The sequence below is a fragment of the Phyllobates terribilis genome, unplaced genomic scaffold, assembly GCF_046119375.1.
Source record: "Phyllobates terribilis strain yellow unplaced genomic scaffold, ASM4611937v1 Scaffold_7__3_contigs__length_470593459, whole genome shotgun sequence".
Taxonomy (NCBI): domain Eukaryota; kingdom Metazoa; phylum Chordata; class Amphibia; order Anura; family Dendrobatidae; genus Phyllobates; species Phyllobates terribilis.
The window spans coordinates 236,228,372-236,240,778 of NW_027362767.1; the positions used below are offsets into that span (position 1 = coordinate 236,228,372).

At 44.6% G+C, this 12,407-nt stretch overlaps 1 protein-coding gene across 1 annotated transcript; it reads right to left on the reverse strand.

The window, feature by feature from the left end:
• Window positions 1–1,958: 1,958 nt before the first annotated feature.
• On the reverse strand, window positions 1,959–10,273 carry TKTL1 (transketolase like 1). The gene is made up of 14 exons (XM_073637772.1): window positions 10,061–10,273; window positions 6,916–7,033; window positions 6,524–6,637; window positions 5,132–5,229; window positions 4,861–5,052; window positions 4,653–4,780; window positions 4,369–4,562; window positions 4,130–4,294; window positions 3,871–4,027; window positions 3,452–3,582; window positions 3,238–3,321; window positions 3,050–3,146; window positions 2,728–2,847; window positions 1,959–2,361 (listed from the first exon to the last, which is right to left on the reverse strand). Exons 1-14 carry the CDS (start codon window positions 10,165–10,167, stop codon window positions 2,189–2,191), a joined length of 1,878 nt encoding a protein of 625 aa, XP_073493873.1. The 5' UTR covers window positions 10,168–10,273; the 3' UTR covers window positions 1,959–2,188.
• Between the last annotated feature and the right edge of the window lie 2,134 nt (window positions 10,274–12,407).

The following is a 12,407-nucleotide window of genomic DNA, read 5'->3' on the forward strand; positions in this document are numbered from 1 at the left end:
CCCATGGCGCTACCCATACATTGTTGGTATAAATTGTTCCCAAAGGAGAAATAATTGTGATGGAGCACAAACCTGATGAATTGCAGAGTTGGTTCTGTAGCCAGATTGTTTTTTTGTAGGAAATGTTTGCTTGCTACAATCCCATCCTCATGAGGAATGTTGGAGTAGAGAGACTCTACATCCATGGTGGCGAGTATTGTGTCCTCCAGAAGTGGGCCGAGAGCTGACAGTTTGCAGAGGCTATCCGTGGTGTCCTGGATATAGCTGGGTGTGCGTCTCACCAGGGGTTTCAGAATGTTCTCTACCCAGCCTGAGATATTTTCCGTTAATGTCCCAATGCCAGTTGAACAGCGAAATCCTTTTTAGACCTTCCTAGCATCTCCACTACAGACTTCACACATTGGAGATGCTGCAGCGATTATCAGCATAGACGATACCTTATTGATCGATGGGGATCTAACCGCTGGGACACTTCTGTCCTGTTAGAATGGAGCGGCAGTGCATTGCTCTATGCATTTGCTGTGGGGCTGCAGAGCATTGCACATTGTGGCTGCAGGAAAGAGCAAAGAGTGAATAGAGCTGCATTTAGTTATGATAAGTGTCCCGTCAGGAGTATATATATATTAAAAAAATAAATAAATAAAAAAATAAAATAAAAAAAAAATGGACCATTCTGCCTATTGGTGCAAGTTCCAGCTGTTGACATCCACACTAATCAACAAGATATGACTAGTGATGATCAAGCACCAAAATGCTCCGTACTCTACTTGAGTAACCAGTATAATGGAAGCCAATGGGAAACTTGGGCATTTTTCCAGAAGACCCTACCAGGAGGGCTGGGGACTGGAAGGAGGAAAAAATTAATTATGTTTTTTGCTGAAATGGAGGGACACAGGGCTAAAATATAATGGGAACTGCATGGGGAAGACGCCTGGATGCAGGCGTCTTTCTTGCACCACACACACACATTTGGTGCATATCTGGACTGCAGCCGAGCAATCAGCGGGAAGTGCTGGCTGTCCATATAGTTTCTGGCATAGGCTAAAGTTACAGCATTAGTAAGTGTTCACATTTGAAGAATAATTTTAGTCTTGCCCATGAAGTAGTCAAAGACCCTGGATCAGGCTTAAAGCGATCAAATGCCAGTGTGTGGCATTATCCATATGCACAAGTTTTATCATCTATATTTGGTAAGTGACATTTGGCAGTCACTTGACTCATGCTGGCTGAAACACTAGGAGCACAAATCAGAGCCCGGCAGCAATCAGACAAGTAGGTTTAGTTTTACTCTGAAATGATCCAGCAATTAAGAGCATATTTTCAATCAGGTTTGATTGACAGGTCTCGTGTAAATATATATATATATATATATATATATATATATATATATATATATATATATATATATATTTTATATGATCTATTGGGAGGATGCACTGGACTAGGCATGTGTACCCTATGGCTAGCAGATAGATCTTAAAAGATGTTCTGAAATGCCAGTGTTTAAGTAAAACCCGTACATGGCTGCAATCACACAGCCAGGCTCAGACTAATGCAGTCAGTTTGGGAAACAAATTGAGCCACTGGTTCCCTTTCCCAGTCTCCATGATCTGCACCGCATTGTGTTATTTTACAGGATTTTAATAGCGAGACTCAACATTCACTTATTTGCCATCAAGTAGACAAAGGAACAGTATGACACCCAGGACTTCTACTGCCTTTTGCCCCTTTGGAGAACAAAAGTGGTGATTGACATCTCAGATCTGCAGTGTTCACTTGTCTGGGAACTTTTGAACCATTTGTTAATTCATTGTCCGCAGCTCTTGGGACGGACTGTAGCAGCACCAATTAAAAGCTGTTGACCTTATAACCCAAGATTACAGAAAGTCACGGGCTGCTGTAATTTTGTGACTCAAAAAATGGACAATTTTAGCCTTCATAAGTCACAACATTGAAAATTTAGATGAGTTTTTGCTTTATTAAGTGCACAGTGGAGGATAAACAGACATGGAATTATTGAAGAGCTGTAAGGACCAGCTCGTGCCACGTAGCGCATGGAAATGTCAGAATTGTTAAACATGTATACACTGAGGTAGCCGACATGTTATGTGGAGGCTAGTGGCACGGGCTAGTATTAGACAGTGCTTTACAGAGAAGTGCTTTTCTACGGCAGACAACTTGGGTCTGGTTAATTTGCAAATGTGGCTTTTACAGCTTCGACAATACATTTTGCACTGATGCCGAACATTTCCAACAGCTCTGTAGGTTTCCCGCTGCGAGGTACACCCTTCACAGCAAGGCTCTGAATAACGAATCCGGGTTCTCCTGCAACAGCTGCAGCCACAGCGTCCCCTATACCACCTGGAAAAAAGGCGGGAGATATTAAGATAGACTCAAGGTCATTTAATATAGCAAATCAAGGTGCGTGTGTAATGTGACTAGACATTATAGGGTGGAACCACAGCACTGTTGCTGCAGGACTTGTGTGCAGAGTTTAAGGAAGGGCAATAGTGCCACCTACTGGCTAGATGTGTGAAGGACAATTTTAAAGTTAAATCACAAAATTTGTGTTTGTGCACCCTTGGTGTGGCCGAAGTGCCTGTGCATAAACAGCTCTGAACCCCTTTAATCGGCTCAGAAAGATGGGGCATTCCCTTTCCAAGGAGGTTTGTATGGCCCAACAGGATGAATCAACCCTCCCTTTAGGAAAGCAATGCAGACGATTACCTTCTTTGTAGTGATCCTCCACGGTGATTATATGTCCACCAGTAGCTCGACCGCTGGATATAATGGTCGCTGCATCCAGAGGTTTAATGGTAAAAGGATCAATCACACAGATGTTAATACCTAAGGAGAACAGAGCCAGCCCATTAGTCAGTGCCATATTAGCATCAGTAGCTTTACAGATGTTAGAATGCTGGGAGTTGTGGTTCCCCATCAGAATAGTTGGAGGTTGCCAGTGATGCAGTTAACAGACTTGTGGGGACAACTAATTGTGTGCAGCATGGCTTCCATATAAATAGATATTTTTTTCCCCCAGAAGATTCACCTTGCTTGGCGAGCTCATCTGCTGCCGCCAGAGCCTCATGTAAAGTGACGCCAGCACCAATAACTGTGACCCTGTCTGTTTCACTTTGACGTACGACCTGTATAAAAGGGGGAAAATAAAGTTTAGTGTCCAAAAGATAAGAGTGATGGAGTAAAACACCAGGACTTGGCTTGTCTTTTTTTTCTTACCTTTGCTTGACCAATTTCAAACTTTTCTTCAGGAGAATAGATTATTGCGGTGTCTGGACGGCTGGTGCGAATGAAACAGATGCCCTACAATGTAAAAGGGACGAGACCTTACTACATTGCATGTAAAGAGCAGCTCTGACTGAAGCATTTCAGCCACTCATCCTGGTGGGAAGCAGATCTGAAGTGCAAATTAAGGGGCATGGGTAACACTTACTGGGGTATTAGCGGCCAACGTAACGGCATACTCTGTGGAAACACCATCACTGGGGTAGAAGATTGTACAGGAAGGAATAGCACGGAACATGGCGAGATCTTCCAAAGCCATCTGAGAGGGACCGTCCTCACCTAAAACACGGTAGACCGGTGAAGCATGTGCGTGCGATATAATGCAAGGTCACTAAACCTTATTAAAGGGATAGATCTGCTCCTCATGTCTGAGTTGCATAACCAGAAGGTTTTGGCAGCTGCATTAAATTATGGGACATATGCACGATTCTTGAAGAGGATGCATCCTGGCAGGTATCAGATGTGACCAGCCCTGCTCATGTCACAATGTTGGATGTGAGCAGATAAAGGGGTTCGTCTCTAAGTTTTCAGAAAAAGGAAATCTGTACAAAGATAGCAGCCACTCACCTATTGAAACACCACAGTGGGAGCCGCAAAGGTTGACGTTGGATTGGGATATGGCGCCCATACGAATATGATCATAAGCTCTGCTAAGGAAAGCAGCAAATGTGCTGGCAAAAGCTACAGTGCGATTGCGGGTAGCACAGCCCATAGCCACACTCACCTGGAAGGTAAAAATTACACAGTTAAGAAGTCATATTGTTTTTTCTTTTACAGGCAATCATTTTACCCATTAGTGAAGAGAGCCTCCTTAAAGACAACCTACCATGTTCTGTTCAGCAATGAAGCACTCAATAAAACGGTCGGGATGTTCATTCTTGAAGATTTCAGAGAAAGTGGAGTTCTTGGTGTCACCATCAAGGGCGACAACTCTGCTATTTGCGTGGCCAAGTTTAGCAAGTGCCAGCCCATATGCTTTACGTGTCGCGATCTGCAAGACATGGGTGCAGCTTAGTTAGGAGACCAATAAATACAGTGTTTACATTACACAAGACCTTCTTTTACCTTGTCACCAACTTTGTAGCTTGGTGGGGTCGGCATCTTAATGTCAGCAATGACCACTTCAGGAGCATCTTTTACTGGAGCTGCCGGAGTCAGAGCCTTAGTAGTCTGGATATTACCCTGGATCTCCTTGATGATGGACTCCACCTTGTCTTTGGGCATCGGCTTCCCGTGCCAGTTATCTTGATTTTCGACACCTTGAAAATAAAAATACTTTCTAGTCAGCCGGCTACAACTGCGTCCAGCCTGGGGGTATACTCCTGATGCCATTGCTTCCAGGTACTTACCAGAAATACCTTTCCCCTTGAAGGTTTTAGCAATGATTGCCGTGGGTTTATCTTTCACATTGGCAGCTTGCCATAGGGCACAGCACAACTCCTCTACATTATGGCCATCTACAACATAGGTGTTCCACCTGCAAGTGGATCAGAAGGTAGAATGAGGCCGTATCACGTACAGATGTACAAATAAGCAGGTGCTGTAGAAGAAATCTACCCGAAAGCTTCACATCTCTTCCTATATACATCTGTCTGATGCTGAAGAGGAGCCGCCTCGCTCTGCCCCAGACGATTGACATCAAAAATGGCTACCAGATTATCCAACTTGTAATGAGACGCAAAAGCCATGGCTTCCCACACGGCTCCTTCAGAGGATTCTCCATCACCCAGCAGACAGTAAACACGGTAACTGAGAGGGATAATACACGACAGTCAGAAGATAAGTCATTCGTGAGTTGTATCAAAAGGAAACCTTAGACAATTCTTACCTGGCTTTGTCAAAGTGCTTTCCAGTGTACGCCATGCCACATGATGCCCCCAAACCTTGTCCCAAGGAGCCAGTGGCCACATCCACAAATGGTAGCTTCTGGTAAAAAAACAAACAAACCCAGAATTAGTGATAAGATGTCACATACATGCAAACTAGTGATTTCTAGACAGATTCTTATGGTTTATTGAGCAGCTCTAAAGCCATCCATTGGGCAGGTATAACCAAGCGTGGAATCCACACATGGTGGGCAACAAGCCCATTCCTCTTTAAAAGCCAGGCTGTCATTCGATTTAGATGACAGGTTCTCTTTAAAAAATGTACCACCTTAACATTCAATTTTCAGCTTGAAGCGAACTCAGACATCTGAAATCCCCAGTCATCAGCTTTTTCTATGCAAAGTGGCACCTAGCCAAGTGAATGGGAAGCTCGGCCTGTCCACATAGTGGCTGGTTGTTTTTTGTTATGCTTTATAGCAAGGTTCTTTATTTTGAGAACTGTCTCCTTCCCCCATGAAGGATATATACTTCACAGAAAGTCACCTAGAGGGCATTATAATAAGAGTGGTATGTAAAGATACACAGGCATGAATGCTGCTCCTCCTAAAAGTTATCAGCATTAGAAGTGATCTTTGCCCATGACCCCACACCAGCACGACTGGTAGCCATCACCCAACACTAATGACCAGTGCACAATACTGGCCGGTCATATATGGGGGTCAGTCATTGGCACAGCTCACAACGACAGATCCTGAACCAGTCATGATGTCCCCACATGTTCCAGTATATGGACTCAGCCACTGCGCCCTCTAGGGGAGAGCCTGGTAACCTGCAATAGTATAAGGTTGGTGCAGGTACACCACTTTATTTTACCCATTATGCCATTGTCCCTTTACATTCAAGTTTTGTTAAGTGCACAAATTAAATGAGTAATGGAGATGGACACCACACAAACCCAGGTCTCTGGTGGATTGTGATAAAAAGAAATATTGTTGGCAGAAACCATCTTCAGTTAAGTCGAGATGAAAGCAGTCCATCTGCAAGGCTTAACTAAGCCACAAGTGTCTGATGGCAACTACTATTATGAGATTAGCAGGGGTCATTGAAAACTTATTTCTGTAGCATATATGAAAGTGCAAACTATGGTCTAAAAAAGGTGACCATATCAAGTCTGATCTCATTGAGGCATGTGCAGATGATGCAGTTGCAATATTGGCATCCCCCCCCCGCCTCAAGATACTAAAATCATGTAAAATTACCCCATTTTTATGTAATGCAAATTTGGAATCTAGAGCAAAAAGTAACACTTGTGTTAACATGAGCATGTGCCAATGTAGAAGAAGTGCCCATTGCACCCAGTATTATCTATGATTCCAGGGGATGCGGGTACATACCGGTGTAGGATGTCCTTCCAGGTCACAGTCAATCTTTCTCAAGTTGAGAAGGTCCGATTCCTTGATGTAACCAGCTTCTACCCAGGCAGCGTACAGGATGGGCGCAGCATGACCCTGAAAAGGGACAAATGATTAGAGAACTGGAGATGCTTGTGCCACTAGTAGTCTGCTCATACATGAAGGACGAGTCCTCTACACCCTTTACATAAGCCACAGTGCCATGGTACCGAGATCTGGCACCAATCTGATGCACCACAGCCCCTCCATTCTGATGACTGGGGTGCAGATTATTCACCCTCAAAACCCCACGCCAAGGACCAGTCACTGGTACGCACAAGCCCCGCACCATGTCTAGTGATCAGAGTAGTAGGTGCCGGCGTGGTCATCCTCACCTTTGACAGAACAAAGCGGTCATTGTTATAATTGCTGGGGTCAGCCGCATCGTATTTCATGGTGTTGAAGAAGAGGACAGACAGGATTTCGGCAGCGCTGCAGCAGGATGTGGGATGCCTGGCACATGGAGAAAGACGCATTAAAGTCACAAGGATAATACATAACTATAATGATGCCCAACATTGATTATAGGGGGATATCTGGTGGGAAAGGATTTACAAAATCAGACTTCACCAATGTGAAATTCAGTAAGTCAGTTGTGGAGGTTGATAAACTTCTAGTGCACAGCGCAGGGCTGTGGAGTCGGTGGCCATTTTGGTGGAGTCTGAATAAAATGGACAGACTCCTAAAATATATAATAAATTGGGTACAGTAGTTCAATGCAGTTTGTGGGGAAGTTATGAAATGTCCTATAAATGTCTGTCCTATTCTTGATCTAAGGGTCTAGACTTTTAGCTGAGATGAATCTGTGCTACAGTAAATTTATCACTTAAATATGAGCCATGTATGAGGGAGTTGGAGTCGGTGTCATGGAAATTGAGGAGTCGGAGGTTTGGCTTAACGACTCCACAGTCCTGGCGCAGAGATTGCTGACAACATATTTTAAGCTATCCAACCTGTAAATTTTTATTTTTTTTTTTGGTACAAAAGGAAAGTAGTACCCAATGTGTTTTCACAGTGACTAGCACACCTTCATTGGAGAAGTCAGTGATATTAGCTAGACTTCATTAACGGCTCATGTCAGATGCTCAAACCGGGCTAGAATCTATGAATGAGCAACATATTTAAGGTTAAGGGCATTCTGTAGAATTCATTTGTCAATAAGGCTGAGCAAGTAAATCCAGCAGGGGCTTCTCATCTTCGGCTGTAGAGGACACAGGAGCAGCGAGTATGTTCTGTCAACCCTTTTGGCGAGAGTGCTCAGGTGTTATGTTTTAGTCACTCCGTGCTCATGATTTGCGACTGTTTGACAGTTTTAATACATGTGAGGAATGCCTAAGAAACAGGCATTCCTCACATGTATTAAAGCTGTCAAACAGTCGCAAATCATGCTCAGAGTGACTAAAACATATGTGAGGAATGTCTGTTTCTTAGGCATTCCTCACATGTATTAAAACTGTCAAACAGTCGCAAATCATGAGCACGGAGTGACTAAAACATAACACCACCTGAGCACGCTGAAGATACTCGGAAAACACCCGAGCATGCTCATAAATCTCAAGTAATGAGCATGCGCGCTCATCACTACACAGGAGGAAGAAGCAAGTAGCCGCTGGTGCCGACAAGAGACCCCAACATGGCAGCTGAATGGAGAGGGACGTCTGCTGCTTCTGCACGGCTCTGGCTCCTGTGTCACTTTGTGACTTTACTCTTGGCCTGAGCATTATTCATGTTATATCAGCCATGTGTCAGTCCAAGTATGGATCACAATGCATGGACCGGCCGCCAGTCCGTACTCGGACCACGAAATATGAATGTGTGAATCCACCCTTGGGCAGTGCAACAAGGTCATTGCCAGCTCCATTTCTCCCTTCAGTGTCTTACACTCAAGTGTTTTTCTCCTGTAAAGGTGGGCGACTCCTACCTGGATCTCATCTGTCCTGTGCAGGAGGGAAAGCAAGAGTTAACCCCCTCCCTTCTGTGCCAGAACTGCAATAGAGATGGTTCCTAAATCCTGGTCCTCACATCCCCATCTACCCAATAATTTAGGACTAGGTAAATCATGTACAGGCCAAATGTCTTAGCCATAGATAAGAAGGACCCTTAACCCCTTCAGATGTTGTGACTAATGTTTGACCACAGCACTCAAGTGGTCACAGACTCTGATAATAGTTCTATACACATTTATTGCTTCTGTAGCATCATTACACAGCAGCGATGAGACAGGATGGTGGAACCATAATCACTTATGTGACCCTACATTTTGCAAAAAAAAAGTGTTTTGGCTGCATCACCCGCCCACTAGACAGCCGGCAGATCCTACAGTCACGTGGAGAAGGTTAATCCGGATGTCTAGGAAACTATTCCTGAAGGCACATAGGGAAAGTAGATCCAGAATGAGATGGGACGTGGCCAGTGATATCCCAGAGATTGGAGGCCATGAACAACCACGTAACCCATACAAATCTCACGTGTACAGCACATACACCTGACAGCCCCCCCATGCCAAACACCCTCAGCTAGCAAACAGCTTATCTACTGGGGGGAGTAAAGACTGGGGGCTTTAAGTGATCACAATACACCCCAGACCCTGCATTAGGCACAACGTCATATCAAGCTTGTTTCTACAGAAAGTGATTCAGGACCCCTTTTTCTCAGCCGCCATCCTGACCCTTGTACAGCCTCTGTTTGCCAACTATCGGTCTCCGAAGACCCCTTTTGTAGGGGGGGATTGTATTCTCTGCTCAGTTATAAAAAAAAAAAAAAAAAAAAAAGGGGGGAGAAGTTTTGAGAACATTTTCACTTTCTCTCCAGTTTCCTAACCTGTCTGATCCATAAGTCAAGGACAGAGGATAGTATTTAACCCTGTACTACCCAGAGGATCAGGCAACTTGTGAACTTTTAAAGAGAGGTCAGAGACCTCCACAGCTAACATCAGCCTGGGGGACAATGGGCCAGAGTCAAGGTGAAGCCCCCCACCCACCTGCAGACATCAGACAGACCAGGGGGCAGCCAGATGCACAGGGACCACCCAGACAATGTGACCAGGACTCTCAGGAGCCATGTGCAGCGCCACCTAGTGCAGGGTTTGGCCACGTCTCTACATACAGTCAGTGATCTGCCAGAAGTGGTGTTCCCCTTTAAGCAGGAGCCGCTACTTCACACACCGTAGAGGCCTGCGGGGATCTCACACATTAACCCTTCATATCCCAGCATTAAGACGCAGTTATGGGGTGCAGAGTAGGATTAAGGGCTACTTAACCTCTGCAATACGGCTCCGTTAAAGTCAGGAGCAGCGGCTGCGCCCCCCCACGTGTGCACAGGTCACGTGCTGCGGGGGGCTTCACCGCCACACGTGGAGGTCAGGCAGGGGGGAGTGATGGTAATGGAGGCCGCAGCAGTGATAGCGGACACCACGTGTGCAGGGGGGGCTGAAGAGATAATGCATGTGAAGACCCCGCACATAGACAGAGGGGGTCTCACCCGGAGTTGGAGGCGCATGTTGCCCGGATGGAGAGGATCCTCAGCCGGTTGGCGCCGTCTCTGAGGGCCTGCAGCTCCTTGTCCTCCGGCTTCTGGTAGGTGTCCATGCTGGGGATGGCGGCGCGATGCTTCTCCTCCAAGCTGTGCAGCAGTAATACTACTCACCCCAGGGGCCGGACTTATACGGGGCCGCCCCCAGCCCCTGCACGGAGGAAGTGAGCTCAGCTGAGGGGGGAGGAGCAGTGACCCCACTGGTGACCAGTCACCCCCACTGCTGTGTGCTTCCCCACAGTCTCCTCATACATGTGTGTGTGTGTGTATATATATATATATATATATATATATATATATATATATATGTATGTGTCCATCCTGTGATTTCCATAATTCCACATCTTTTCCTTCTTAGATACATAGATGATGTGCAGCCATGTTTGGGGTCCACTGTCCCCCATTATAGGGTCTCCTCAGTTGGGGGTGACATGTTGGCCCTTGATACCCGGAGTTTTCCTCGATGTCACCAGCATCTCTTACCCATTCATGTTCGTGGTGCCAAGCCGGAGGCCGCCACATCCCCTATTATATTTCATTCATCCCGTGCCAGTCCTGTCACTATGCTGGGAGCGCCGGCATCGCTGGCGGAGCAGCTGCAGAGCATTCCTCTGCTACTACTGAGACCGCTGGCCGGCGTCCATTGGGGTCTTCCATGTCACACACTGTGGGCAGAGATCTGTCCGTCATCCCGGGCTGCTGGGAGACTTAGGAAACCATGGAATTCATATTAGGGCGTGTTCACACTGAGTCTTTTAGCAGTGGTTTTAGAGCAGAAATTGAGCAGAACCTTCATGTTTTTGAGATTTGCAGAGGTTCCGCTCAGTATCTGCACCAAAGCCTTCTAAAAAAAACATTAGGCTGTACACAGAGTCTTACAAGATGTTTTTGGAGCGGAAAATCTCCTCCAAAACTTGGAGTTTTTACTCAGTTTCTGCTCCAAAAATCAGCAAAAAGACCCTGTGTACATAGCATTATGGTAAGCGCATACAGAGGTTTTTTTTAGGAGGTTGTAGAGCAGAAAAAAAATCTCAAAAATTCCAAACGTCCTCAAAACCTTGTTGATTCTGCTCCAAAAACTGCAAAAATTAATCAGTGTGCACAAAGCCCAATAGATCAACACAGATTTTTTTAGCCACTTTTCTTTTTTTTGTCTTGTGGTATTCAATATTGCAAACACATTCCATGAATTTTACGCACAATAAAAAATGCTCTTTACTTTTGTTTCTAACCTGTTTTGTGAATTTTTAGCCAAAATAGTTCCACATGCCGCTAAAATGTCTCAAAATTTGCAGCAAAATTAGAGGCGCACATAAAATCACTTTAGGGGAAGGGGGTTGGGGAATGGAGAACATTTGCAACAAATTTTACAATTTTTTTCAAAAAGTTGCAAATGATGAATCAGGCAAAAACATCTGGAAACACTAAACTCCATCTGCAGCGTGAATAGAAAAAAAAGACATAAAAAAGATTCAAATAATAAGATGAAGATGGTGCAACCAAAAAAAAGGCACAAAGCACCAAAAAGTCATCAAAACATAGGGGCAAATGTAATAATGAATCAAGCCCCATAGCTTTTGTATTGAAGCATCTAATGTGACGCAAGGGGGAGCAGGTGAGCTGTGATATCACCTATTGTGAATGGTGGATCCTATGTTATCTACTGTATATAGAGGTGAATCTTTTTTATGTCTTTTTTTTCTATTCACGCTGCAGATGGAGTTTAGTGTTTCCAGATGTTTTTGCCTGATTCATCATTTGCAACTTTTTGAAAAAAATTGTAAAATTTGTTGCAAATGTTCTCCATTCCCCAACCCCCTTCCCCTAAAGTGATTTTATGTGCGCCTCTAATTTTGCTGCAAATTTTGAGACATTTTAGCGGCATGTGGAACTATTTTGGCTAAAAATTCACAAAACAGGTTAGAAACAAAAGTAAAGAGCATTTTTTATTGTGCGTAAAATTCATGGAATGTGTTTGCAATATTGAATACCACAAGACAAAAAAAAGAAAAGTGGCAAAAAAAATCTTATCTACTGTATATAGAGGAGTTATCAGTCATTGTACAGGAGGAGGAGGAGATGAGCTGTAACATCACCTAATTGTGAATGGTGGATCCTGTGTTATCTATTTTATATAGAGGAGTTATCAGTCATTATACAGAAGGAGGAGGTGAGCTGTGATGACCTATTGTGAATGGTGGATCCTGTGTTATCTACTGTATATAGAGGTGTTATCAGTCATTGTACAGGAGGAGGAGGTGAGCTGTGACATCACCTATTGTGAATGGTGGATCCT

Bases quoted from the DNA above. Each gene is read 5' to 3' on its own strand.
- TKTL1 (XM_073637772.1), bottom strand. From the start codon at position 10,167: ATGGACACCTACCAGAAGCCGGAGGACAAGGAGCTGCAGGCCCTCAGA. The intron at 4,295-4,368 runs GTAAAAGAAGGT...CATGTCTTGCAG, and splicing joins GCTACAAAGTTGGTGACAAG to ATCGCGACACGTAAAGCATA. The intron at 3,147-3,237 runs GTAAGAAAAAAA...CCTTTTATACAG, and splicing joins TTGAAATTGGTCAAGCAAAG to GTCGTACGTCAAAGTGAAAC.